The 26,280-nt window shown below is 32.1% G+C and overlaps 2 protein-coding genes across 3 annotated transcripts in view; one reads left to right on the plus strand and one right to left on the minus strand.

Annotated features, from left to right (window-relative positions):
- LOC146531055 (xanthine dehydrogenase-like) overlaps nt 1-3,726 on the plus strand; it is an 87,815-nt gene extending 84,089 nt beyond the window's left edge. For both annotated transcript variants that reach the window (XM_085199717.1, XM_085199716.1), the window contains 6 exons: nt 362-545; nt 1,006-1,201; nt 1,425-2,191; nt 2,417-2,609; nt 3,109-3,222; nt 3,591-3,726. In XM_085199717.1, the coding sequence (XP_085055843.1) occupies nt 362-545; nt 1,006-1,201; nt 1,425-2,191; nt 2,417-2,609; nt 3,109-3,222; nt 3,591-3,661 (1,525 nt within the window). In that variant the 3' untranslated portion in view covers nt 3,662-3,726. The remainder of the gene's footprint in view (nt 1-361; nt 546-1,005; nt 1,202-1,424; nt 2,192-2,416; nt 2,610-3,108; nt 3,223-3,590) is intronic.
- Nucleotides 3,727-7,808: 4,082 nt separating this feature from the next.
- LOC146531059 (aldehyde oxidase 1-like) lies at nt 7,809-25,418 on the minus strand. Its single transcript, XM_085199715.1, has 17 exons — nt 25,321-25,418; nt 21,996-22,153; nt 21,245-21,405; nt 20,092-20,468; nt 19,644-19,864; nt 18,785-18,887; nt 16,580-16,707; nt 16,002-16,289; nt 15,060-15,221; nt 14,656-14,784; nt 13,906-14,390; nt 12,598-12,781; nt 11,759-11,954; nt 10,476-11,242; nt 9,634-9,826; nt 8,917-9,030; nt 7,809-8,400 (listed from the first exon to the last, which is right to left on the minus strand). Exons 1-17 carry the CDS (start codon nt 25,361-25,363, stop codon nt 8,330-8,332), a joined length of 3,780 nt encoding a protein of 1,259 aa, XP_085055841.1. The 5' UTR covers nt 25,364-25,418; the 3' UTR covers nt 7,809-8,329.
- Nucleotides 25,419-26,280: the final 862 nt, after the last annotated feature.

Below are 26,280 nucleotides of genomic sequence, written 5' to 3' on the forward strand. Positions count from 1 at the left end.
ATATTTTCTTACTAATGCTATTGAAAACTGAAAATAATATATTTAATAAATAATATAATATATATTTAATAAATAATATAATTCTTATAGTTTAAGCAGGCGTAGCCGCGTCCGGGTCCACTAGTTTTATAATATATAGCATCTTCACGTTTTTTACAGTAATAAGACAAAGTTCGGTATTGAGTTATGCATATATTATTTATCATATAATGTCTCGAAAATTGGGCGTAAAATGTGGAACGAAGTGTTTTATCACTTGTTTCCATTTGTCTTTTCTCCTATTTGCTGGATAAAGCATAAAACCAAAATCTTAATACTGAACTAGATAAGGATAAAGCAAACTAATCTTATGTTTTTCTAGACTAACAGTCATTGTTCGACGTCTTGGAGGTGCGTTTGGACTTAAAATAAGCAGAATATCACAAGTAGCATCCGCCTGCGCTTTAGCGTCATACAAGTTAAATAGACCTTGTCGATTTATACAGACTCTAACAAATAACATGAGAGCTGTCGGAAAAAGGCTGCCTTGTTCGCTGAACTTTGAGGTAGTACCTATTTTATTCAGAAATATATAAGGGTATGTTATTTTTAATTAATAAATTAATAAAATGTATTATTTTTGAGAATCAAGAACAATATGAAATTATTAATATTTAAGACGGGCCTAATACTTTACGTCGTGGTTATAAGTACGATTCGTACTTCTACCTTACCCTTTTATGATTTTCTTATTTCCTCTTCTATACCTATAAAAAATGTATACTAATATTAAAACGTTTGTTTGCTTGAAAGCGCTGATCTCAGGAAATATTGAAACCAATCAAATAAAAAAAACATTTTGATGTTACGATGTTGTTTGTTGATATACGATGTACCTGCTGGATATGTTATGTGTCATACAGAACTATTAGATTTGGACATGGGTGCGACAATTAATTTAAAAGTAGTAATATTTAACAAAATTCTAATTAATATTTGTTTTTTTTTAATTTCATATTTGAACAGGCCGGTGTAAATAGCCAAGGTGCGATTCAATACATAAATCACAATCTATATTCTGATAACGGGTGTATTATAAATGAACCCCTCATAATGCTCGGCGTCGGATTATTTAACAATTGCTATAAGAAAGATTTGTTTAATTACAAAGTTTATAATGTCCTCACGGATACACCTTCCAACTCTTGGTGTAGGGCACCAGGTTAGTAGTTTTAAGTTTTTCCTTTTAAGCTTATAGAACGCATTGAAAGTGACAATTTGGTCATCTAATGTTTAAATAATATGACAATTTAATAATAATATGACAATTATCTTCATCACTACTACTTAAGCCTTAATGTGGAAGAAATTGTAAGTAAGTTGATATTCCTACCTCACAAGAAAAATGTAACTGATTTTAAAAAAATAGAAAATAAATATTTTAGGTACTTTAGAAAACATCGCTATGGCTGAAATAGTAATGGAGCGTATAGCGTGTGAATTAAATTTAGATCCGCTTCAAGTTCGCCTCGCAAATTTAGATACAGAGAACTATGGCGACATGAATGAACTTTTGGATACACTCAAAACTAGTTCAAATTATGAAGAAAGGAAGAAATCAGTTGAAGCATATAATAATCAGCATATGTGGAAAAAACGAGGCCTGCGTTTTACTTTCTTATCGTGGCCGCCTGCCGGTAACCAATATTTTAACGTAATTTTAACAGTGTATAATGACGATGGCTCTATTACTATATCTCATGGTGGAATTGAAATGGGACAAGGTGTCAATACTAGAGCTATCCAGACATGCGCGTATTTGCTAAATATACCTGTCGAAAAAGTTAGAGTTGCACCAAGTGATACAACGAAAACAGCTAACGGCTTACCATCAGGTGGCAGTATAACGAGCCAAAATGTTGTGGTTGGTGTTAAAAAATGTTGTGAAGAACTATTAAAAAGATTGGAACCAGTTAAGAAAACAATGGATAATCCGACTTGGGAACAATTAATTAAGAAAGCGTATGTAATGGAAACTAATCTACAAGTACAAACTGTTGTTAACGTGAATGATACAGTTAATTATGTTGTATTTGGCATAACATTATTAGAAGTTGAAATAGATGTTTTGACTGGAGAATGGCAAATAATTAGAGTTGATTTGATAGAGGATTGTGGGCAGAGTGTTAATCCTAAGCTGGATTTAGGTCAAGTAAGTATATATTGATTACGTACATTATAGAAGATATTAGATATAACGGAAAATTTTAAAAATAATTAAAGTGTCAAAGTTAAGGAAAAACATTTTTCCATTAAGATTTTTTTAAATCATAAAAGCAATTGATAAGTAGAAATCAATTGTCGGATAATTATATTGGAAATATTAATTTTATTTATATCACTTCTTTATCAGAATAAATGTTTTTTTTTTAAATAGATTGAAGGAGCATTCATAATGGGTACAAGTTATTTCACAACTGAACAGCTAGTGACTGATCCTAAGTCTGGAGAATTACTTACAAACCGTACTTGGGACTACTGGGTCATGCAAGCGTTGGATATTCCGCAAGATTTCAGAATAAGTTTGCGTAAACGTTCTTATAGCTCTCCTATTATACTTGGCTCAAAAGGTAATTAATATTCGGTATTTTTTTTCTATTCCTGAACAGAATTTCTTGTTCTGTTATAATATGCTCATTCTGGGCAACAAAGATATTTTTCCGCTTTTTAAAAATTTACAAGACACCCAAAGTGAAAAAAACATGTGTTAATTCTGTGCATTTTTAAAAAATGTCATAACATCATTATTGCACTAAATAAACAATATAATTATGTAAAATATTAATATTGGCACGTGATTTTAGCGAATACGATATTCTGATTGCGGATTGTTGAGAGGATATTTACATTTAGATAGAATTTTTTTAGTTCTACGATTTGAATACAAAATTCCTTAAGCTCAGTTTCATAGTACGCCTAGGTTATTATACACAGCCAATTTTCAACATTTTCAAAGTATTGTTCCAAGAACAATAAACCTATATAAATCTGAAGATAAGGCTTGAACCAACTCCGAAATACAATAATTGAATAAATAATAATTAAGTATATAATTACATATGTTTTTAGCTACGGGCGAACCAGCAACGTGTATGGGAATAGTAATATCATTTGCTTTACGACACGCCATAGCGGCGGCTCGGAAGGACTCTGGCATAGCACCTACAGAATGGCTACAAATAGGTATAGTAATAACTTAACTTATTTATATTAATTTCTCTCGAGGGGAGTTGGCACTGTGTACTGTAAATAGCAGGGTAGGCAGAGGGAACTGGGAACCTAATGTTACACTTTGTTCTAATTAACACACTTGCGTTCCCCTCTTTCCGCCTAATTCCTGAAGCATTCGTGTTGATTGGCAGAGTTCAACGCCGCGCTTTAAGCTTTAGAGCTAGAATGGAAATCGAATCCACAGTCGTCGCATTTACGCAACGACGACCTCATCTAATTATATTAATTAGATTTTTCCTTTTACGTGGGATTCCGCAACTACAGTGTCGGAATATTTTGTGATATATTTTTTTTTATGAACGATTTTTTTTAAATTTCAGATGGACCCTTCACTGTGGATACAATATGCTATGCATGTTCTTCATTAACGCAAAATTTCAAATTTTATTAATGTTTTATATATTTCTTATGGTCTTTGTTTTTAATAAACATATTTCATTTTATAAATTTTCTAAAAAACCCCAAAGAAATACCAAACCCCAAAAAAATTAGTTAAGCACAATTAATTCATTAGCTGATAAAAAAACGTCAGTATTATGTAGACGCCGTCGTGGCGCAGCGGCACAGCGTCTGCCTGTAAACGTGATGGTTGTGGATTCGACTCTCGTTCGGTGGAATGATTTGTTTTAATTGGTTTGAGTTCCACCACTCAACACCATATTTCTCGAAAATTGTGTAAATAATGGGAAACGGAGTGTCTTAGCAAACATCCTATATGTGGGATATAGCGAAAGGCTAAAAAAAAATAATATACTTTATGAATTTTTGAATACGATACTCATAGCAGCACTAACTTAATACCTTAAATTTTATCTAGTTTTCATAAGATTGTAAAATTCCATTCTAGTTGAGAATAACGTTTTAGCGTTAAGTAACAGTTAAGTAAAGTGTTACTTGGGGAAGTAGTGAAAAATAAATACTTTTACACTTAGTACGGTTAAAGGATTATTTTTGAAAAATCAACCGACAACTTACACTGTAAATGCGCTGGTCGTAGGTTCGACTCCATGCAAGAGAACAAATTATACTCATTTCTTGCTACTACTTTTTAAAATTATATTTAACATTTAAAAAAAAAATATATTCCACAATTAGGAAAGAAAAAATACTTCAGAAAAGTTGAATTTATTGTTATCGAAAACCTCGCAAGAGGCGCAGATTCAAATCCCGCTTCGTTAAATTTTTTTACGTTTCCAAAATGGTTTTCTTTATTAATTTTCCAATTATAGAGATTAGTTAGTTATATTACAGTAAGGAAAATTACGCTACCATGGAACAGTGACGGATGCTGCCCCTCCGATGCTGTACGTCTCGCTTGAAATTGCCGTCATTTTTCACAACTATTAGACCTACAAGAACTCTTTAGATATATTATCTGTATTAAATAATAATAGAAGGATATCGTGGCGTAGTGATAGTCACTTACTATAATCGCGTTAGTTCTCGGTTCGACTCTCACTCTGGTGTTGTAATAATTCGGGCGGAAATGGGTGATTGGGAGTGATTTGACATTTGACAAATATTTTATTTATACAACCAGTGTTTTTGTATTCCTGGTCAAAAACAATAAAAAAAAGTTCTAAAATTACTTTATTGCTAAAATAATAAACATAACAAACCATGTATGTATATCTAAAACTCGAAACATAGCTTACAAATTTACTTTCACATTCATTTTATCTAAATTCAAGTGAATATAAGTATTAAAATATTAATAAGTATTAAGACATAAAAAAACTAACTATAAATATATATCATCAGCATCCTATTGTATTTTCATAATGTTCAAAAGTAACCTTATTACAAATACAAATTTACTTTTTTTCATCTCCGTATCCATTATCACCTATACTTTTTGGGTTTGTTGTCTTCTGAAAGTACTGTCGACTGTTATGTACGACATTATACATGGTGCTCCGCAGTTTGTCTTCCACTAAATTTGCATTTAAAACTTTTTGCTTGCAACTTGGACACAATCTGTCAAAGAAGGAACGCTTCTTGATTTTAAAACGCCTCGCTCCTATTGTGGCCGTCGTCGCAGGATTGCTATTCAAATGGCTCTCGCCAACTTTGGTTACACTTGAAGTCTGTTTTTTTGAATTACGAAAGCTGAATTTTCTCTTCTTATTTTTATTGGACTTCGTTGTTTTCTTATGGGAAAAAAACGGGAACCTCATTCTTTTGAGGGCGCTGTAATTTGAGCAAATGATGTACTAATGCAACAATAACTTTGGAACTGATATCAGTTTATTATTCTGCCTTGATACTAGCTCTATCTAAAATACTATATTGCTACGGAAAAAAATATATTATCACTATTGGGATTTTGATCGTCTTGGCACAGTGGCTCAGCGTCCCAATCGTGGGTTCGATTCCCACGCAGGAAAAAAACATTTTCACTTCGTACTAGGAAGGGCAAATATAGTAAGTAAAAATATTGCACGGCGGAACTCTGTTCCGTCAAATTGTTGGCTATATGTCAGTGTTAAGTTACAAAAATAAAAAAAAACTATGTCAACAAAAATATTACCATTTCTTTTCGTTATGCAAATTGTATCCTACGTCATGGAGCGGCCAGTCATTTTTCGTTTTATCTAAGTTATTATATTGCGGATTGAAGTTTCCTTTGTTGCTCTCAGATAATGTGTTTGCATCGATGTATCGTGGATGCATTTTACTGTCTCTATATTTGTTTAATGCAGTTAAATCGGAATTTATATTTTGGTAATCTTGATCGGATTTTTCTAACTCATATTCGTTTATAGCAGTGTTATCTACGATGAAATCGTTTATTGCCTGTGGACTAAAATAAAAATAGATTTTTACTTTTGTGCATTCCTTTTTGCACGGGGTATGGCTAATAATAAGTTAGTATTTAAGATTGTAATTAACAATTTGAAAAATTTTTGAATTTCAATACAAAATTCGCTCACTAATTTAAAATTTCTGTATTTTTCAAAGAATAAGACTTGAATATTACAATAGTAACGAAACGTTGCTAGGTTTATTCTGCTAATATCAATGTCAATATTATACTTTCTATAGCACTTTGGAATCATAATTTGCTACAAAATATAATTTGGGATTAACACCACACCAAGAGGCGCGAGTTCAAATCCCGCTACGTTTAAGTTTTTTTTTCCTAAGTGTGAAAATATTTTAAGAATATCAATACTACGCGGAATAAGAGAACACTATAATGATTAAATAGTTGTTACCTTTTTTCCATTAAGTTTGGATATTGTTCATTCATAGAGCTTTCATCAGAACTCCGTATAAAACTGGAAACATCGATTTGTGCGAGAGGTTCGTTTTCATCGACGATTTCGTAATTTTGTCTTTTCCTTATTTTCCTTTTGGAATGTCTTATATTTTTAGTATCTAATCTAGATAATTCCTCGGACAATGATATAAATAACAATAGTAAAAATTGAGCATATTGAAATTTCATTTTGTGACATTTCGGTTTTTTTTATTATCTTTTACTTATAACAAAAAAGGATGCATTTCTTTTAAGAAATATTGCATGAAACATTAATAAGCACGAATAAAAAAAAAACAATCAGAAAAAAATATGTTTATAAGTATAAAATTTTCATATTTGGTATGCATATTTATATATATTTTACTTTTTACAATAATTACTAATTAGTGTAAATAATTTTCAAAACAAAAATCATATATAAAAAGTTCTATTTCATATTTTAAAATGTTCCGTATACTTGCCATATGGAAAAAAGCAGGAAGCTGCGCTAAAATAAAAAAAAAAGTACGAACAGATAAAACAGCGTCAGCAGTTATCAAGGACTTAAATCAACTTAAGATAGTGCTGACCAAAATCTGATAAAATTCTGCTCTAGCACACGCAGCTATTTTGGAGAAATCAATGGAGTGTTATCCACAAATCTACATAGTTTATGAGGGCCGTCAGTTCCTCCTCTTTTATGTCATTACGTTAAATAAATGGGGGAGATTCAATTTATATAGTTTTATGTTGTGATCAGTGTTAGATAGGTCGTCAAAAAATAATTGTTATTATCCTAGTTTACTAATATTAGGATAAGAGGACCGTCGTGGAGCTGGGTTACGCGCGTTTGATTGTAAACGTGACAAGCTGAGGTTTTATTCCAGCTCGAGGAAATAAAATATTTAATATGTTAAATTGGCTGTGGTGTTGAGGGAAGACGTAAAACTCGGTGATGAGTTCCACCACTCAACACGCAATGCCTCCAGGATCGGTGGTTTAAGCCACTACTTATTAGCGGACCATATAGCAGAGTAGGCAAACTGAATTTATTGTGAAGATATTCATGTACCGCCTAAAGTTTGAGATATTTCTTCAATGGCGAAGTTAAACGCCACATATTGTATTTTACGCCAAGACGACCTCGTTTCAGTAATTTCAGTTTAAAGTTACTTTAAGGTTATAGTAGTGGCATTATAAACGCATTGAAGAAATTAAAGGAGGCCTTAGCCAAAAAAATAGATAGTTTAATACTTACTTATCCTTTATCCATATTATGGTGAAAAAAAACACATTTAAAAATAAAACAAGTTTATTTACATTCATTAATTACGTATTATCTATATATATAAAAGGACTTGTCCTCACTGACTGAGGTAAGACGCACGCACAGCCGTAACTGCTGATGGTAGAAACGTGAAATTTGGACAGATGTTTACTTTCGTAATCTGGACATCCACTAAGAAGGGATTTTGGAAAATTTTAACCCTAAAGGGGTGAAATAGGGGTTGAAAGTTTATATGGAATTTTTTTTAAGTCTGGACCGATTTTTATAAAATTGTAAATTCAGACTCTTAAAATGATTTAGTTGAACACGTGTTTCACGGTTTTTTACAATTTACTCCCTAAGGGGGCCAATAAGGGGTTGAAAGTTCGTATGGAAAAATCTTTAAATCGCCATCGCTTTTTATAAAATTTGAAATTTAGACTCTTCAAAATATTTCATTGAACACATGTTTCATGGGTTATTAGAATTCACTCCTAAAAACGCAAGCGAAGCTGTGCGCGTCCGCTAGTATATACGAGTACATAAATTTAGTAAAATTTAAAGTCTTCATACTTCGTTGCACAAGACTGACGTATCTTATCTACGGAGTACGGGCCGTCTGAAATAAACAAATATTGTTTTGTTAATAAAAGTCCATATTGATATTAAGGCCGTAGTGGCACAGCTTTTGATTGCAAACACGGTTGCGTGTTCCATTCCCGCTCGGGGGGAATTATTTACTTTATTTTTCCTAGCTCTGGAAATAAGGCAAAGCTCGACGTTAGATTTCGCCAATTGTGTTGTCTACTATGTTGTATAATGGATACAGCATTAGTAAGTACATACTTTTTATGTTCGTGCATTATGTTCTCTCCGTTTCTATTTTTATCCTAATAAAATATTCATTAAAATAAATGCAAATAGCAAATTCAATAAAAAATTGTAGTGATAGAGTTTTACTAAATTTATTGATGATTGTGGAGTCTGTTTGGTCTGTGCATTGATATGTCTCTCTCTCTCTCTATATATATATATTTTATTTTGCGCGTAAAAAAATAAAATATAATTCTATTATTATCTGAATATTGTATGCATTCTATAGGAAAGAAAATAATAGTAAAAATATGGTCCCCACCTATTTGGAACCATTGTGTAGTTGCGATACCGGAATCAAGCCTCGCCGATGCTATTGCATGACGCAATGCAAATGCGACCACTATTGCCATACACGTGGCTGGTTCACCCGTTGCTGAAACATAATTCTTAAATATTTATTTTTAGCATAGTGTTAAAACACTCCGTCCCCCAAGAATCGCCCAATTTACAAGATATTGGACATTGAATGGCAAATGAAAATTAATTCATTAATCCGAGTGGAAATCGAACCCACAAAAATCGGCAAAAGTAGTGCTCTTGCGCCAGGCCAGTCCAATTACAATTATTGCCCTAAATAAATTAATTATTACCTCGCCTTCCTTTTAATTATTATTATTTATTCTGTTTTTAATTGAAATATAACAAACACTTTACTGTCACCCATTATAATATTTGTGAGTATTTTTAATATGGAACATACTAAATTCGATTATAAATAAATATATATAAAAACGTGAGATGTGGTCAGCGCGGCTGTTTGTGGGTTTGATTCCTATTCCTCGCTCTGGTAGCGAGGCAAAGCGAGACGTCGTTGAGTTGCTCCTCCAAACATCTAATGCCTTCACAAATCGGCAGAAGATGTTGACAGGAATGGAGTGTCTTACTTACTCTCTGCACTAGGCTACCAATCATCCTCTGCCTACCCTGCTATGCGCGGGATACAGCGTAAACCCAAAAAAAAAAATTAAAACAATACCTTTAGCTCCAAAAATAATTTCATTTTCAAATGTTTTCTTTCTAAAATATATTCTAAAGTCTTGAGGGATGTCTCGCGCTTGTGGCACCCAGTAGTCCCAAGTACGATTGGTTAGAAGTTCTCCTGAGCTAGGTTCGTATACCAGTCTTTCTGATGTCCAGTAACCTACTCCCATTATAAAGGCTCCTTCCACCTACAAAATAAGTTTTTTTACAACTTTTCTCATATAACAAAGGGATTTCTTTGGTAGTGTTAAGACATTGAGTTCTCCAAATCCAACTTCAAGGAGACATTTCTTATTATTTATTAGTCATATGAAGTAAGTAATAATATTTATTAATTTATTAAATTATGCTAATGTATGTCGATCTTAAACAAATAATTAAGTTAATTAAGACAAGAACTTGTCAGACATGACATGGCATATCAGATACATACATAAAGAATTTGGCACGAGTATTAAATTTATATAATAAAATTAAAGTAACGTTTATTGTATTTTAAAGTGTCAGTAGAGCAGACTTAATTAAAATATATTGAAGTTTATAAACGAAACGAAATAATTACTAAATTGTCCTAAATTTAAATTTTAATACAATGTAGAGTAAAACGTTATGGCTATCGTGGCACAACGGGACGGCTTAGATTGTAAGCACGAAGGTTGTAGATTCTCACTTGGTAAAATGATATATTGAAATTTCCCGGCCCTGGCAAAACAAAGAATAAAGTGGAGAATGAAGTGTCTTGACACTCCGTTATATCAGTATACACTGGGATGTAGGATAAAGTTTCAAAAGTTTTATACTACAAAAGTATGACAAACATTACAAAGTAATGCTCACCTGACCAACATCCAATTCAGGATTAACACTTCGTCCTACATCTTCTATCAAATCTACTCTTATGATCTCCGATTCTCCTGTCAACACATCAATTTCCACTTCCGCCAGAGTCACGCCAAATATATTATATTTTTGAAAATCAGCAGCACTCACGAAGCCGTGGACTTGCAAATCAATGTTCATTGTAAACGCTTGTTTTATCAATTCTCTCCACGTCGGATTATTCATTTGACTTCTAACCGGTTCGAGCCTCCTTAGCAATTCTTCGCAGCACCTTTGAACTCCAATGGTCACGTTTTGAGTGGTTAAACTTCCTCCGGATACAAAATTGTTCGGCGCTACGAAAGTATCATTTGGTTTTATTTGTATAATTTCGACTGGTACTTTAAGAAGGTATGCACAAATTTGTATAGCCTTAGTGTTAATTCCTTGACCCATTTCTATACCACCGTGAGTTATTGATATGGTACCGTCGTCGCTATAGACTGACATGTTCACATCTAGATAAAACCCACCAATTGGGGGCCATCTCATGAAGGAAAATCTTAAGCCCCTTTTATTCCATCGATTCTCTGCATTAAATTTATCAACTTGAATTTTTCGATTTTCATAATCCGAATTGGCTTTTAATGTTTCTAATAATTCTGATATATCATTGAAATTGGCAGTATCCAAATTTGCTAGTCGAACGTCGAGAGGGTCTAAGTTCATTTCGTAAGCTATTCTTTCTATTATTGTTTCAGCATGTGCTACGTGTTCTAATGTTCCTGAAAAATATATAATTGAATTAAAATACTACGTAAAATCTATTAAGAATATCTATCTATATAATAATAATGTGTCGATTTATTTATTTGAATTCCTTGGTTTAGTTACAACAGATCAGTGTTTGTATTAAATATTAAAATTGAAGCATTGATTTATCTTTTGTATTTTTTTAAATTTAAGAAAAGCCGGCAGCGGTTATTTGGTCATAACATAAGAAATTGAGGCCAGTCGTGGCACGGAGGCACAAGCGTCTGCCTGTAAACGCGACAGGTTGTGGTTTGTCGGCGTTGAGTTCTACCACTCAACATACATACAATCGTTACCGAATTCAGCGGAGTGTTTTAATACTAGGTCTCTCTGATTACCCTGCTACATGCAGAATATAATGTAAAGCTGAAGAGAAAAAAGAAATTATTTGTCCGTATCCAAGAGCAGCATTCAGTCGAGAAGATGGAGAACGGAATGCTCTCGAAGTACCTGAGTAGAATAGACAAGATGCATTAATTTTAACTTACCAGGAGATCTACACCAACTATTAGAAGCTGTGTCTGTTACCGCATTGTAGCCTGTGTAATTCCATGTATCATTTTTGTATACGTTAGAATATAATTCCACGCCTAGTAATAATAACGGTTCATTTGTTATATAGCCATTATCACTGTATACATCGTGACGAAGATGTTGAATCTCACCGGTTTTATTCACGCCTACCTATTGAAAGTCTATAGTTGAATAACATGATGAAATGTATTCTTATATATACAGTGTAAAGCTAAAAAAATATTAAAAGGAATATCATATAGTAACGCTAAAATGTCACTTAAATAACATAAAAAAAAGAATTACCGAAATTCCTACCCCCGTAGGAAGGAAAATCTGTTGTTTTACCTTTTTATTCATATACAAATACTAACGGCCCGCTCGCGGTTTCGCCCGCGTGAACTATGTTATTATTAATTTCTGTCTTCATGACTACGTCCTAGTGACGATTTGAGACTCCTAGCATTTGTAGTAACGAAGTTTCATACAAACTTTCGACCCCAAAAACAACCCCTTAGAAGTCGAATATTGCAAATTCACGACTTAGCGAGCACTTACGTCCTATAAGTAACTCCAATGCAAAATTTGAGATTCCTAGCACATGTAGTTTCTGAGATTTCGTGATGAGTGAGTGACCTTTCGATTTTATATATGTAGATTAAAGCTTATCTGAACTATATCTGAACACAGCTTATTACAAAAATATTTGTCCTGACTAGGGATGAAATCTACAGCTTATTATTTTGACAGTTAAAATTCATCCATCTATATCACTCAGTTTTCATTATTATTTGTATACGACCTAGATACTTACTTCATAATTAGAAGAACAAGGAGATCGTTTTCCAACAGCCCTCATATTATTAGTTAGAGATTGTATAAAGCGACAAGGTCTGTTTAATTTAAAAGCGACTAAGCTACAAGCTGCCGCTACAAGCGTTTCTCTTGATACTTTATATCCATATGCGCCGCCCAACCGGCGAACAACTACATCAATTCTAGAAATGAAAAATATAATTAGGGAAAAGATAATAATAAAAATGATTCGAGAGCTCCGTGTCATTCATGGTTTGGAGCGTGTGAATGTAAATGCAATGGTTGTGCGTGCGATTCCCAGTTAAAATAATGATATACTTATTTAATATGTTCATTCCATCTATGTATGAAAACGACATCTCAAAATCACTCTCAAGATTGATCTCAGAGTGGAGAGTGGATAAATACAGGACTCAGAACCTGTCATGTATCATTCACAACTCTTTATTAGTTCCAAATGGTGAAAAAAGGTAAACAATTGTCGAAATTAAATAGAAACTATTCCGTAGTTTCACTATTATATCACAATTTAATCCACAAGGATAATGCACATTTTAACATATTAAAATTTACTGTAAAAGCTGGAATAATTACAACAATAATCATAGCTTGATATGAATCTAATTTGGTATTAAATAAATAAATCAATTTGTACGCAAATAATACTGGTAACGGCAGCAGCAGAAGCCAATAAATTAATTAAAACAAGTAAATTATTTCAACATTTATCGTGATCAGGCAACACAATGTTTAATATTTCATGCATTAATTATTATCAAATTAAGTCACATTATTATTTAAATTATTGAGCTTATAATTTTATATATAAGGTATTATGGTTGGAAAGAATCTAGCTATGCAATATTTTTTCTCGAATGCAACTTGAAGAAATATATTTATACTAGCGGCCCGCTCGCGGTTACACTCGCGTGAACTATGTTATTATTAATTTCTGTCTCCATGACTACGTCCTAGTGACGTCTATGCAAAATTTGAGACTCCTAGCATTTGTAGTAACGAAGTTTCATACAAACTTGCGACCCCAAAAACAACCCCTTAGAAGTCGAATATTGCAAATTCTCGTCTTAGCGAGCACCTACGTCCTGTAAGTAACTGCTATGCAAAATTTGAGATTCCTAGCACTTGTAGTTTCTGAGATTTCGTGATGAGTGAGTGACCTTTCGATTTTATATATATAGATAAAGTCGTCGTGGCATAGCACAACGTCTGAGGGTAAACGCGACATTTGCTGGTTCGTACTGCTTGGAAGAATAATTTATTGGAATAAATAATTCTATACTGCTACCTATTTTGATCTAATTTCAACATCCTAGAAACAACTTGATGCACTGTATCCATGTATTGAGTAGCAGCGTATATTTTCAATCCTTCTTCAGTTGGATGAGTTACACACACTAGCGTTTCCATACAAAAATTATATTGCCCATATATGGTATTCTCTCCTTGTATAACTTTTTCTACATCAGCACCAGTTCTAGTGGCGGGTATTGCTTGGAGAACAGTCACTTTGCTGGGATCGTTTTTATTAATTTTTAGATCAACTACTGGTCTCTTCATATTACTGTAAGTAACTTTAACCAAACTAGCACCCTTTTCTGCTATTTTTTGACTTTCGGCCACAATTATTCCTACTGGTTGATTGTAATATTTAACTTCTTTATCACATAAGATTTCTTCGTTGAATGGGAAAAATATGTTAACCGGGTTAATGAAACTATTTGGTCCGGGGATATCAGATGCTTTATAAAACGCTATGACTCCAGGCTCCTTCTGCAAAAGACATCTTACATAAAGTCTGGATGATTTCAGTAGAAATTGAAAATTAGTTATTCTGTCTGGTTTCACATAAAAACAAGTAAGGACTAGTCGCAACTTGTGTCTTACCGGCTTCTTCTATTTCGTAGAAGATAAAAGCTTAAAATATTCTTCATTGATGATATCTAAGAAAATGTTAGCGGTGATTGATTTAATATCATCCCGATTTTCGAAATATATTTTTATGTTGAATAAGAAACTTTTTATATTTTACACTTACCAAAGCTTGACTAGGATCAATATTCTCAATAGTGCCCAGTGGTATCGTCGTGAGGACAAATGCAGCGAAAACCTCACGAGGGAGTGACGGTACGTCTTCTGTGTATTGAGATTCACCCGCACATTGGATCTAAAGATGATTTACCAATTTATAAAATACATGGCAAATTATCTTCTTTCTAAGAATTTAATCACTTTAATCTTGATTTGAACATGAAGAAGATAATTATTAACGTAATTTTTTTTAAGTACGAACAAAAATAAATCTCTTGATTGAAAAATAATAATAATAATTTATTTTTATTTTAGTTATTTGAGACAAAAACAAAGCCTAACAATATAGTCACATTAATAAATATTAAAATAAATAATAGTAAAATGTAAAATGTTTAACTCTTCACTTACCAACCCATCTAGTTTAGGTATAGGTTTATTTAAAGGCCAGAGAGTGGGGTTAGTCGTGAATATTTGCCTACCATCAGATACAGGACGCGTATCGTGTATTTTCACAGCTCCAGAACGATAACGAGGATGCAACCTATTTACAGGGTAAAGTGACAAAAGCCCCTGAAAAACAACCAATTTCTCATATTATATACCATTCTGTCATATTATATGTTGTGTATGTGGAAAACCACTATTATTTTCCATCTATAGTAGTCATCAATTAATTATCAACCGTAACTTTGTTTGCATAGATTGTAAGATTTATAGGGGAAAATGACGATTTTTTCCGTTTCTGTGGAAATTTCTGTGGATATTTGGCGCTCGATGAGGGGGGTCTACGTTCAGCAGTGGATGGCGATAGGCTAAGCAGAAATTTTGATATATTTTTTCATAGTACTCTCTTACACTCTCTCATCTAATTAGATTTAACTTTCTAAGTAACGTCAGTGCGCCGTGCTTTTTTCCAGTCATTTTAAAATGAGCAATGTTATTTTTTGTAAAAATAAATAATACCGAACGATTCATCCGTTAATATTTAAACACTGTATCGGAGTGCAACTTTAACATCTTTTTAAAATCATGACATTTATTTCGTACTTTAAATTACAATTTTAACAACGAATAAAATATAACGGAAGGCAATAAAATTTTAAACATTTCAAAATTTTTATTGCTACGACGATTGATATCAAAACGAAAATTGATTTTGATTGTCAATTTGATTTCACTGAATGTAATGGTTGTAAAATATAACTCTAAAATTCGGCGAAAAATTGGAAAGTGTCTTAATGGGAACGGAAGGAATCTCTTAACACTAGGTTCCCAGGTTCTCTCTACGTACCCTGCTATGTGCAGCATACAATGAAGCAGAAAAATATTATATATCTCATAATAAAATACCTTATAAAATAAGCTAATGGCAAGCTGTCTTCTATATTCAACAGGATAATCTGGTAAGTTTTCAGTCACGACCATTTCAGCGTTTAAAACTTGCAAAGCGTATTGCAAAGTTTCGTTTGTAAACAGTGCTTTTCCCACTAAATATTTTTCTGTTTTCCAAGCTCTATTAAAAGCTGTAGAGAGACCACCGTATACTATTCTACAGGCGGTAACTATGAAATTATTGTCAATTTTGTATATGAATCCAGCGTGGACGATAGCGTGTGCGTTTTGAGATCGAGGCATAATCTATTGGTTTAAAGAAATAAATAAATAAATGAATTTATTAAGTATTATATTTTTCATAAATTTATAACAAAATATTTTTCATTAAATCCGACTCGCAGCAGCATTTTGTCTATGAACGCGCCAGGCTGTGGGTTCGATTCCCGCTCAGGAAAAAGGAAATAAAATATTTAATATAGTTACTTCTTCATTCCGCCTTTCACTAGGCTATCCAAAATTGAGAGGAAAGTAGGAAATCAGTATATAATTTTAGTAACTATTATATTTATGTTATTTAACAATATATACGTTACCTTGTAAGTGACTAATTTATGTGCGTCACTCAACGGTGGTAAAATTATACTTAATAGGATCTTGGCCGTCATATCTTCTCTGAGGAAGTCTTGCATAGACAACACTTTTCTAAGTCCTGGAGCTATTACTGATAAATATAAAGAACTAATATTAATATAATTTAGAGTATGTAATCTATGTTAGGTTTGAGGCCTTCGGCGCAGCGACAAGGGTGTGACTGTAATGTGACGGTTGTGAGTTCGATCCCCACTCGAAGAAGTAAAATATATATTTACGTTCATATTTCCATTTCTTCACTCTAATGTCGAGGCAAAGCGCGGCGTTGAGTTCTGTCACTCAACACGCAAAGCCTCCGGAATTCGGCAGAAAGTGGGGAAGGGACTGTCTTAGCATTAGGTTCCCTCTGCCTACCCTGCTGTGTGCGGGATACAATGTAAAGCTGATTTTTTTTTATTTTGATTAATCATACAAAGATGACATAAATAATTTAGTTAATACGTTTCATATTATCTTCATACAGATATCGGATTTATCTTTTAGTTTAATCTTAATATATACGTACCTACTATTAAGATTAAACAGAAAGATATATCCATTCTAAATTATTATTCATTACATACAAGACATATGTAATTCGCGAAATTACATCTTTATGCAAATTATTCCACATTTTGCACGAAAAAAAATGTAGGTATAATTTTTTTTTTAATTTAGAGGTCATTGTGGCAGTGGTATATTATTGGACTGTGGGTGCGATAGTTAGATAGGTTGCATCCCCAAATGGGTGAACTAATAATTGAGTACCGGAACTCAAGACGCTGTCTCATTGTGCCTAATTTAAGTGAAAAGTGGGGAACAAAAGAACTGAGAGTTAAGACACATCTTAACACTAGGTTCTATATACTTTGCTATGGGAGATAAAACACTAAGCTGGAAATATATATAGTTATAGTCCTATGACTATTTACAAAAAAAAAGAAAAAATATACGGAATTAATTTATATACGGATTTATTGTCAATAAATAAAAAATGTTAATTAAAATGCCAACATTTATATGATATAATTTTTAGGTGCAGTCAATGTCAAACATAATTTATATAATTATAATAAATAAAAAAAATATACTGTATCAATAGCGAGTCTCAATTAACACGTAACTCATGCCAGGATATTTAGTTTTAAGATTTTAAGTATAATTTTGAACAATTCATTTTATTTTTAGCTTTTGTTCTTCTTTATATATGTTTTATAGCTGGCTGGTAGTTTAAATTGGCACCGACTTTAAAAATAAAAAAAAATATATATTATGCCTTAAAGTTATATAAATATTTATAAAAATTGATTTTGAACTTTTTGTTTATATTTATACTTATTATGTAGATATCATTTTGAAGGTATTTTTATTATTATGTTTTTCTTTCAGTAGAATCGTCAGAATAGGACGAATCCTATTCTGGATCTCAACTCTCACAACAACTCACATCTATTACATTATCTGCAATCAGCACAACCAATTGCATCATAGAGACAGTATCATTTTACTTTCTCTTCTTGCATATACGAAGAGAACGTGAATAGGTAATCTAGGGAGAGAGTCCACTCTGAGCCAAATTTTTGGGACATTACGTATTGAATAGATCTCAATGATGCATTCTTTTACCAAAGATAGCGAGAAAATGAAAATAATTCATTTTCCCGGTTGGGAATCGAACCCACAATCATTCCATTTACAGTCTGACACTGTACAACTGACGAAGGTGATTTCATTAATGTTTGTAAAAAAAGAAATTACCGCACTTTTTATTTCACATATCAATTTAAAGTTAATTAATCGTAATTACTATGACCTTTATGTAAAATAATAATTTATAATTATTTAAATAAGTTCAGTACACTTTGCATAATTGACCTACAAAATATGTAAAAAGTTTGTCGCGTTCATTCACATTCTTTAAATAACTACGTAGGTACTCGTATTATTTGTAATTTTCATGACTAAGTATGCAAGACAAGAGTATTCTATGTAGTGCTGGATACTATATCGGCTTAGGATCCAGGACCAGCCTCCATAGCTGATTCATTGACGCGAAGCGACTGATGCTGGAGCGTACAGTGAACCTTTGGAAGGGTATTCCTGAGTAGGGTGGTTTTAAACTAAATATGTCGAAATAATTTCTGTTTTTAAGAATATTAAATACTTACAAATAACAACTTGAGCTCCAACTGTTTCTAACAGAAGGAATATATCAGATTTAAATTCAGGATTTCGATTTTTGAGCATTAAATTTCCGGCCAGCGTCGCTATCTGGAAAGTATACAATTATTATTTCTTAATATGCTGTTCATATATTATTGATAGGAGAGGCAAGCAAGCAGAGAAAATTTAGTGTTAACACACTCTGTTACACATTTACGTGGACAATATGTAAATAATTAATTTAGCAATTCATCAAAATATAAAGTTAATCCTAAAGAAATGCAAAGGATATATAAAATAATGCAGAAATGGGAATCGGCCCCACAACCATCGCGTTAGCATTCAGACGCTGTGCCACTGCGCTACGATGGCCTTTATTATTTTTCTTAATTCAGTAATTAACAAAAGAGAATTATTTAATAACTAATTTAGTTTTATTAAAGTTTTTATTGCTCTATAAAGATTACAATCATATATCGTCTTGTAAAATCTTTTAATTAGTTTTAAATCACTGTAGATTTTATTTGACACAATTGAATCTTTACGACGTTGTTAAAAAGAACTAAAACACTAAAAAATGGCAGTACATTTAAATCTTTACAAATGTATTAATAATTAGTTATAAAAAAAGACTTTTTTTATGTCTGCTTTATAAAAAAAGATTTTTACATCTTTTTTCTTCTGCGTAGGACGGTGGACAGAGAGAATTAAGTGTTGACACACTCCGTTATTCAAGCACCGCAAAATTATCAAGACATAAAGTGAGAGTCGAACCCGCCACGGCTGGCCTCAAATTTTTGAGTCAAATTAAGTTTCTTAGATTTTTAGAAGTTACAAGTCGATCTTATAAAATTGTGTACTTACATTTTTAATTGGAATATGCGCTACCAATCTTAAATGTTCATTAAATGTTCTTAGATAACTGAAGTAATCATAGTTGGCGATTTTTTCGAATATGTTCATAGTATCTGTAAGAGTAGTTCCTGCCCCAAGTACCAAATTCTGGTCAATGTAGAAACCTTTTAGTTCTGTTAATCCTGAAATGTCTATAAGGATCCTTGGGTATTCGATAATTGGATAAACACCTGAAACAAAAGTGTAATAAGGAACAAATGTTATTAGAGCTGAATTCTCGACTGCTATATGTAGACTCGTATATCGAATTAAAGTTCTAGAAAAGTTTTTCGCTGTATCGCGCATATAGCAGTATAAGCAAAGGGAACCTCATAAACCTTGTGTTAAGAAACATCTGTTCCCCATGATTGAGAGTTCAGAATGATTCGATTTATATAATAATAAAGAAATTGTTTACCTTTTCCAGTGTTACCAGCAACCAAAATGTAAGACTGAACCCCCCTTTCTGCCCATATAACAAAAATATCAGAGAGTGTCTCAACTCTATACCAAATTTTATTATCTATCAAGTATAAACATTTCACTTCGTTAAAAACTTCGTCTTTGTTTACAAAACACCAATCGGCTTCTTCACATTTTGTTTTTGAACATGCTTCGCCAGTTTTATTACATATTTTCAAATCTTCGATATCAGGAAGTTCTACAGGATTTGGCGAATCTGATGCGAATTTTTTGAAAGCGTCTAATATTGGCCTATATCCTGTACACCTGCATACGTTGCTACCAAACGACTGTTCTATTTCCAGCATAGTCATAGGTTTTGTTTTCATAAGGCTGAAAATATTATTGAATGTTGAAAGGAAAATTATCGTGAACTTAATTGAATTAGTTTTATGTGACTACTCTTTTTCTCTATAATAGTCAGGAATTCATTCCCCTAGAGGGAATCGAACCCACAACCGTCATATTGACGCAAGTCGCAAGTTTGTTCCACGTCACTGCGACGTCCTTAATTTTTTTATGTTTTTTATAGGTTCAAGAAAAAGTTTCCAGAAAGTAAGAAATTGACATACAATAAAATGAATAATTAGAGATTTCGCATTATATATTTTTGTCTCGGGTACGGCGGCATTTTACTTTCTGTCTACTATGTTAATTTCTATTCATTAGCGTTAGTCGAACCCACAAGAACTAGTGCGTAAATAATTAAACATATTAATTATTGTTAAGTTAATTATGAAAATTTTATTTGGTAAGCTTTGAATATTCAATTCGTCATTGTATAATAATTAATAATGGATGTTTTTAACAATAAATGAATATTGCTAATTTTAAATCTAAATACACTCAGGGGTCCACTACAGGCAGTGGCGGTCGGGGAGGAGCTTGTCTTGGAATTGACTTGGTCTACCCCGCTTACGTGCGGGATAAGATACCTTAAACAGGAAAATATATAAAAAATAAGTAAGTATACGCAAAATTTTAATCTATTCCACATTGAATTATCATCACATCCCCTTCAGGTTTCAATTTCTTATACGTTTCCTAAAAAAAATTTTTTTCCAAGCGTAAAATGACTTTTTTAAAAATTTAAAAAAATCACAACAAACCTGTACATGGCCATGACCCACCCGGGACTACAGTATCCGCATTGAGTACCATTGTTTTCAGCAAGTGTCGTCTGTATGGGATGGTAGCCGTCTAAACGATTGCCAATCTTCTCAACGGTTGTTATATCCCAATCTTGGCATGATGTTATGGAAACCATGCACTGTAATTAAATTTGTGTTTAGTTTAGCCTCAAGTTGATGAAGTTAAATATGATCTTTGACTTTTTTATCGTCAATTCTTTCTTAAATTCTATTAAGAGTTAAGTGACACTAGGTTCTTTTTGATTTAAATAATATTTTAAATAATAAAAAAAGTTAGTATTGTTTTTGCTTGTTGGGTGACGAAACTCGCCCTTGAATTATTACAAAAACAGGATATCCGTAAAATCATTATAATTTCGTTTCTAAATTACTTCGCAGTAATTATCATTATTTAACTGTCTGTATTAATAACTGTGCCGAAGCCATCATGGCACAGCGTCTATCTATACGCGTGACGGTTGAGGATTCGATATTCATATAAATTATGCCATTCAACGCGGAATGCCAAAGAGAAATTACACTAGTAAAGCGTCTGACTGCAAACTGTCGGGATTTTGGGTTCGATTTCCATTTGGACAATTTATGATTTTTTTTACTCTGGTTACAAAACAAAGCGTGGCGTAAATAAAAGAAATAAAAGCTTGAGAAAGGCAAGTCTGCTTTTTGTACGGGATAAAGCGTGAAAGTGAACAAAAGCAAACACGCTTACCGAGTTAACACTGTGAGGGGATTGCCCAAGAGATGTAGATGCACTAACGATGCATGCTCCACAGCCGCCCTCCAAGCACATGTACTTTGTACCGCGAAGGTTTAATTTGGTTCTTATGAAGTCTAAGAGGGTTGTGTTCGAGTCCACTTCATTTCCCACTGAAAAAAAGAAATTTCTTATTTTACATGGATTTTTTGGTCATAAAATTTTAGGGGAAGAAGCTCTGAGATATGTCTTTTGGCATTCACAAAGTAGAATAAGTAACAAAAAGTATCATAAAGTAGCATAAGCAACAAAAAATTTGCTAAAAGACAATATTTATTATGTAAATTGTTGACTCTGGAATAAAGTGAACAGAGACACAAGTGTCTGATTGCAAACATGACAGGTTCTAGGTTCGATTCCCATTTGAATTTCACTTTCAAGGCAAAGGAGGGAGCGGAAGTGTCTTGATGGGAACAGAATGTTTTAACACTAGTTTCTCAGGTTTCCACTGCCTGAGTAGGCAGCTATGCCCGGCATACAGCATGAAGCAAAAGAAATGCACGCATGTATAATTTTTCTTTTATAATAGTACCAGGCGAGGTACCTACTGAATAATTCATTAAACGTCACGTCATTTATTTTTATTTGCAAAATGCTAATACCTAAATCATTTTTAATTTTACTCAAAATGAATTCGCAATATCTGTTATAAAAACCTGTTACAGATTTATTAAAAAGTAAAAGTGTAATTTAATTCAAATCTATATTTTTTTTTAATTATTTCTGTTTACATAATTATATTAAGTAATTTAAGAATTTTGATTTTATGTTTTAATTGAATATATTTTGAATTAGTAAGCGCAATTATATTAATTCAGCGTCACGCTGTAACCCATACACAGCGAGATAAGCAGATGAAACGTAGTGTTACGACACTCCGTTCTCCACTTTCCGATATTTTATATATTTAGAAAACGTATATTTAGAAAGTAGTGGAATTTAAACCCGATTCTCTTAGAAGCAATTCAAGAGGTGCGAGTTCAAATTTTGCGTCGTTCATATTTTAATAATTTTTCTAAATAAGTATTTTTCCATTCTAAGTTTGGAATAATATTAACAGTATTAAAAATAAATCATTATAATTATGGAATATTACCAATTGACTTACACAATTTTTTTGTTCGACACATATAGTAGATAAAATATCTTTGACAGTGAAAAGTGGTCTAAAGCAAATTACTTTGAAATAAAAGGTTTTTGTTACGTAACGGCGTTTCTAAATAATTACAACTATGTAGGTATATTATTTTTTTGAGTTCTAAGGCGCTAAGTTTCCATTAAGGTACTTCCGTTCTCCATACTTTCGCTGAATTTTGGACGTATTCGGTGTTGAGTGGTGGAACTCAACACCGCGAATTGCTTGTTACTAAAGAGAGGAAATTAAGATGTTAAATATTACATTTCTTCCAGTGGGGAGCGAACCCATAACTTGTCGCGCTTACAGTACGAAAATACAACTAAAAACACCACCTGTCGTTAAACTTTGATCCCAGTACTAAGATATTCTCTTCCAATAGGATTTTCGAAACATTGTGTGTTGAGTGGCGGAATTCAAATATTCATATTTTTAGAGATTACTATCTCTAAAAATATGAATATTTGAATTCCATTTGAATGGAGGTAGTATTATCAATATCCTAATTATAAATATAAGAATGTAGATGTAGATGTAGTTTAATAAAATCGTATAGCTTTAATTAGCTAGAGTCCTTATACTGTAAACAAAAGGCGTGAGTTCGTTTCGAGTTTATTTTTTTATACAGTTCTGAATATTTTTCTTTGTATAGGTATTTAATACTTTAAGTAAGTTAAAATAATCACTTATTTTGTTCTCTAAGTTAAAATATTCACTTATTTTGTTAGGCTTTGAGCTTAGATCTATTTCCAGAATGGAAAAAAATGTCACTAAGATAAAAAGTAAATGAACCCCACATATTTCTAACTATAATATAGACTAATAAAATGTACATAATCTATACAATTGGCTAACTAGGTGGATACTAGAATATAATCGGTTGATAATATAATCAATATGAAGCGGAAACCTCAATTAAAATATTAATTACAATTATTTACAAAACAGAGTTAAGCCATGCGTAAAATTTTTAACCTAATCGCAATTAAATTATAATTTAACGAACCCACAATGTTGAATTGTAATTACTAAAAGTAGGTACCTTCTTTTTCTAAATCTAATAAAAATTAAATATGATGAAGTTATTTAAAGTTATATTCAATGTCATCGACCTTAGATTGTTATTTTGTTTTTTATATATAACTTAATTTACTAATTTTACTCTTTGACCGTACCTTTTGTTATGTTTTTTTTAGCTTCATGCTCTATCCAGTACATAGCAGGGTAGAATACAGGGAACCTGGGAACCCAATGTTAGGACTATGCGCTTAAAGTCGCAGACTTGTGCCCCTGCACCACGACTGACCTAGTTTTATTTTACTTATAAATCGTTTTTTAACTTTTTTTCCAAAATTTATTAGAAATAAAAAAAAATCATAAATAACCGAAGCGAAAATCAACAGCATAAAACAATGTAAAAAAATAATTTGAAATTCCAATCATATTTTTTTTCTAAATATTTAACATGCCTGGATTCATTTAAATTTTAAGCTTCTTGGGCAGATTTAATTGGATGAAAAATAGCTAAAAATTCTAATATTTTTTTTTAAATAAATGGTTAAGCCGTAAAACATTTATGTATATATATGTCTTTTAAATCAGCTAAAATATCATATTATTGTATTGAAATGTTTTATATAAAAAAAAATTAAGACATTTTTCAGGCATCACAGAATATTTATTAAATATCCAATTTAGTAAGTATTCTGTACTTTTTTAACACTTAATGACTTTTAATATATATGAATAAAACCAACGTGGCGTGAGCGTCCCCCTTATATAAATATGAGAGACAGAGAAATAGGAAAAAAAAGAAAACATACGAAAAAAAAATAGAACAAATATCCTAGACTAAAATACAAGCAATCTGTATATATTTTATTCGATCGATTTTATAATTTTTCTATTTAAAATAATGTACAAATCATTGACCAATTATATAAATATGAGGGACAGAGAAATAGGAAAAAAAAGAAAACATACGAAAAAAAAATAGAACAAATATCCTAGACTAAAATACAAGCAATCTGTATATATTTTATTCGATCGATTTTATAATTTTTCTATTTAAAATAATGGTACAAATCATTGACCAATACTCAACTGCTGTATTATAACTAAATAAGTAATATATCGAGTACGTACCAGAATAATCAACATCGTTAACTTTAAAACACACCCGGTCCATGTCTGTGGGTGGAGTGCGGTAAGAACGGACTGAGATTCGAAATGATGATGCAATTATACAACCTGCAATAAGTGTGAGAGAGTTGTTTTAAAATATGTGTAAATGTATGATTTATTATAATATATACTAGTTTTATGCTTGTGGCTTCGCCCGCTTGGACTATACTCACATAATATGCGCGTGTCTATACATATATATCGCTTATAATAACAGTTCTTTTTGTGTCGTATAGTCCATTTGTCGAAGAAGCAAAATAACATAGCTTTAATCGTTTCGATGGCTACTAGATACTAGTTATGTCCAATTGAATTTGCGGGCAAAGCCGCAGGTAAAAAAATCTTATTGAACCGCTTTGTTTATGCTGCACAGTAGGGTAGGCAGACAGAACCTGGGAACCCAGACTTAGGACTTCGTTCTCTTTAAGAAGCTTTCATTCCCGACTGAAGAGTTTTGTATACTCATATAAATAATATCAGAATCACATCAATAAATAATTAAATTATATGCTATATTTTTATTGATATTTTATATCCTGTCTCTGAAGAAACAAAAAGCGGTATTGAGTTGCGCAATTCGTCACGATATATTTCAATATCGGGCAGAACATGGAAAATAGTGTCCTAACATTAAAATTATTAATCTAAAAAAAAAAAAATCTTTATAATATCTGGCAATATTTTTGTATAGAATTCGATTTATTACCTTGCGAATCGAGATCAAGTAGCTAATAGCTACTACATATTACAGAAATATATAAACAATTTCACGCTTTTTTTCTCCATAGTAGTGTGGGAAGAAGGTTAAGACGCTTCATTTCCAGACATTTTACGGTTTTGCGGAACTTTACGGCAGAGAAATGACAAATATTACGAATATTCCGATTCCGACTGGGCATCGAATCCATAACCATTGCTCTT

Source organism: Heliconius melpomene, chromosome 16 (assembly GCF_056956725.1).
Source record: "Heliconius melpomene rosina isolate 202511_hmr_F chromosome 16, ASM5695672v1, whole genome shotgun sequence".
Lineage (NCBI taxonomy): Eukaryota > Metazoa > Arthropoda > Insecta > Lepidoptera > Nymphalidae > Heliconius > Heliconius melpomene.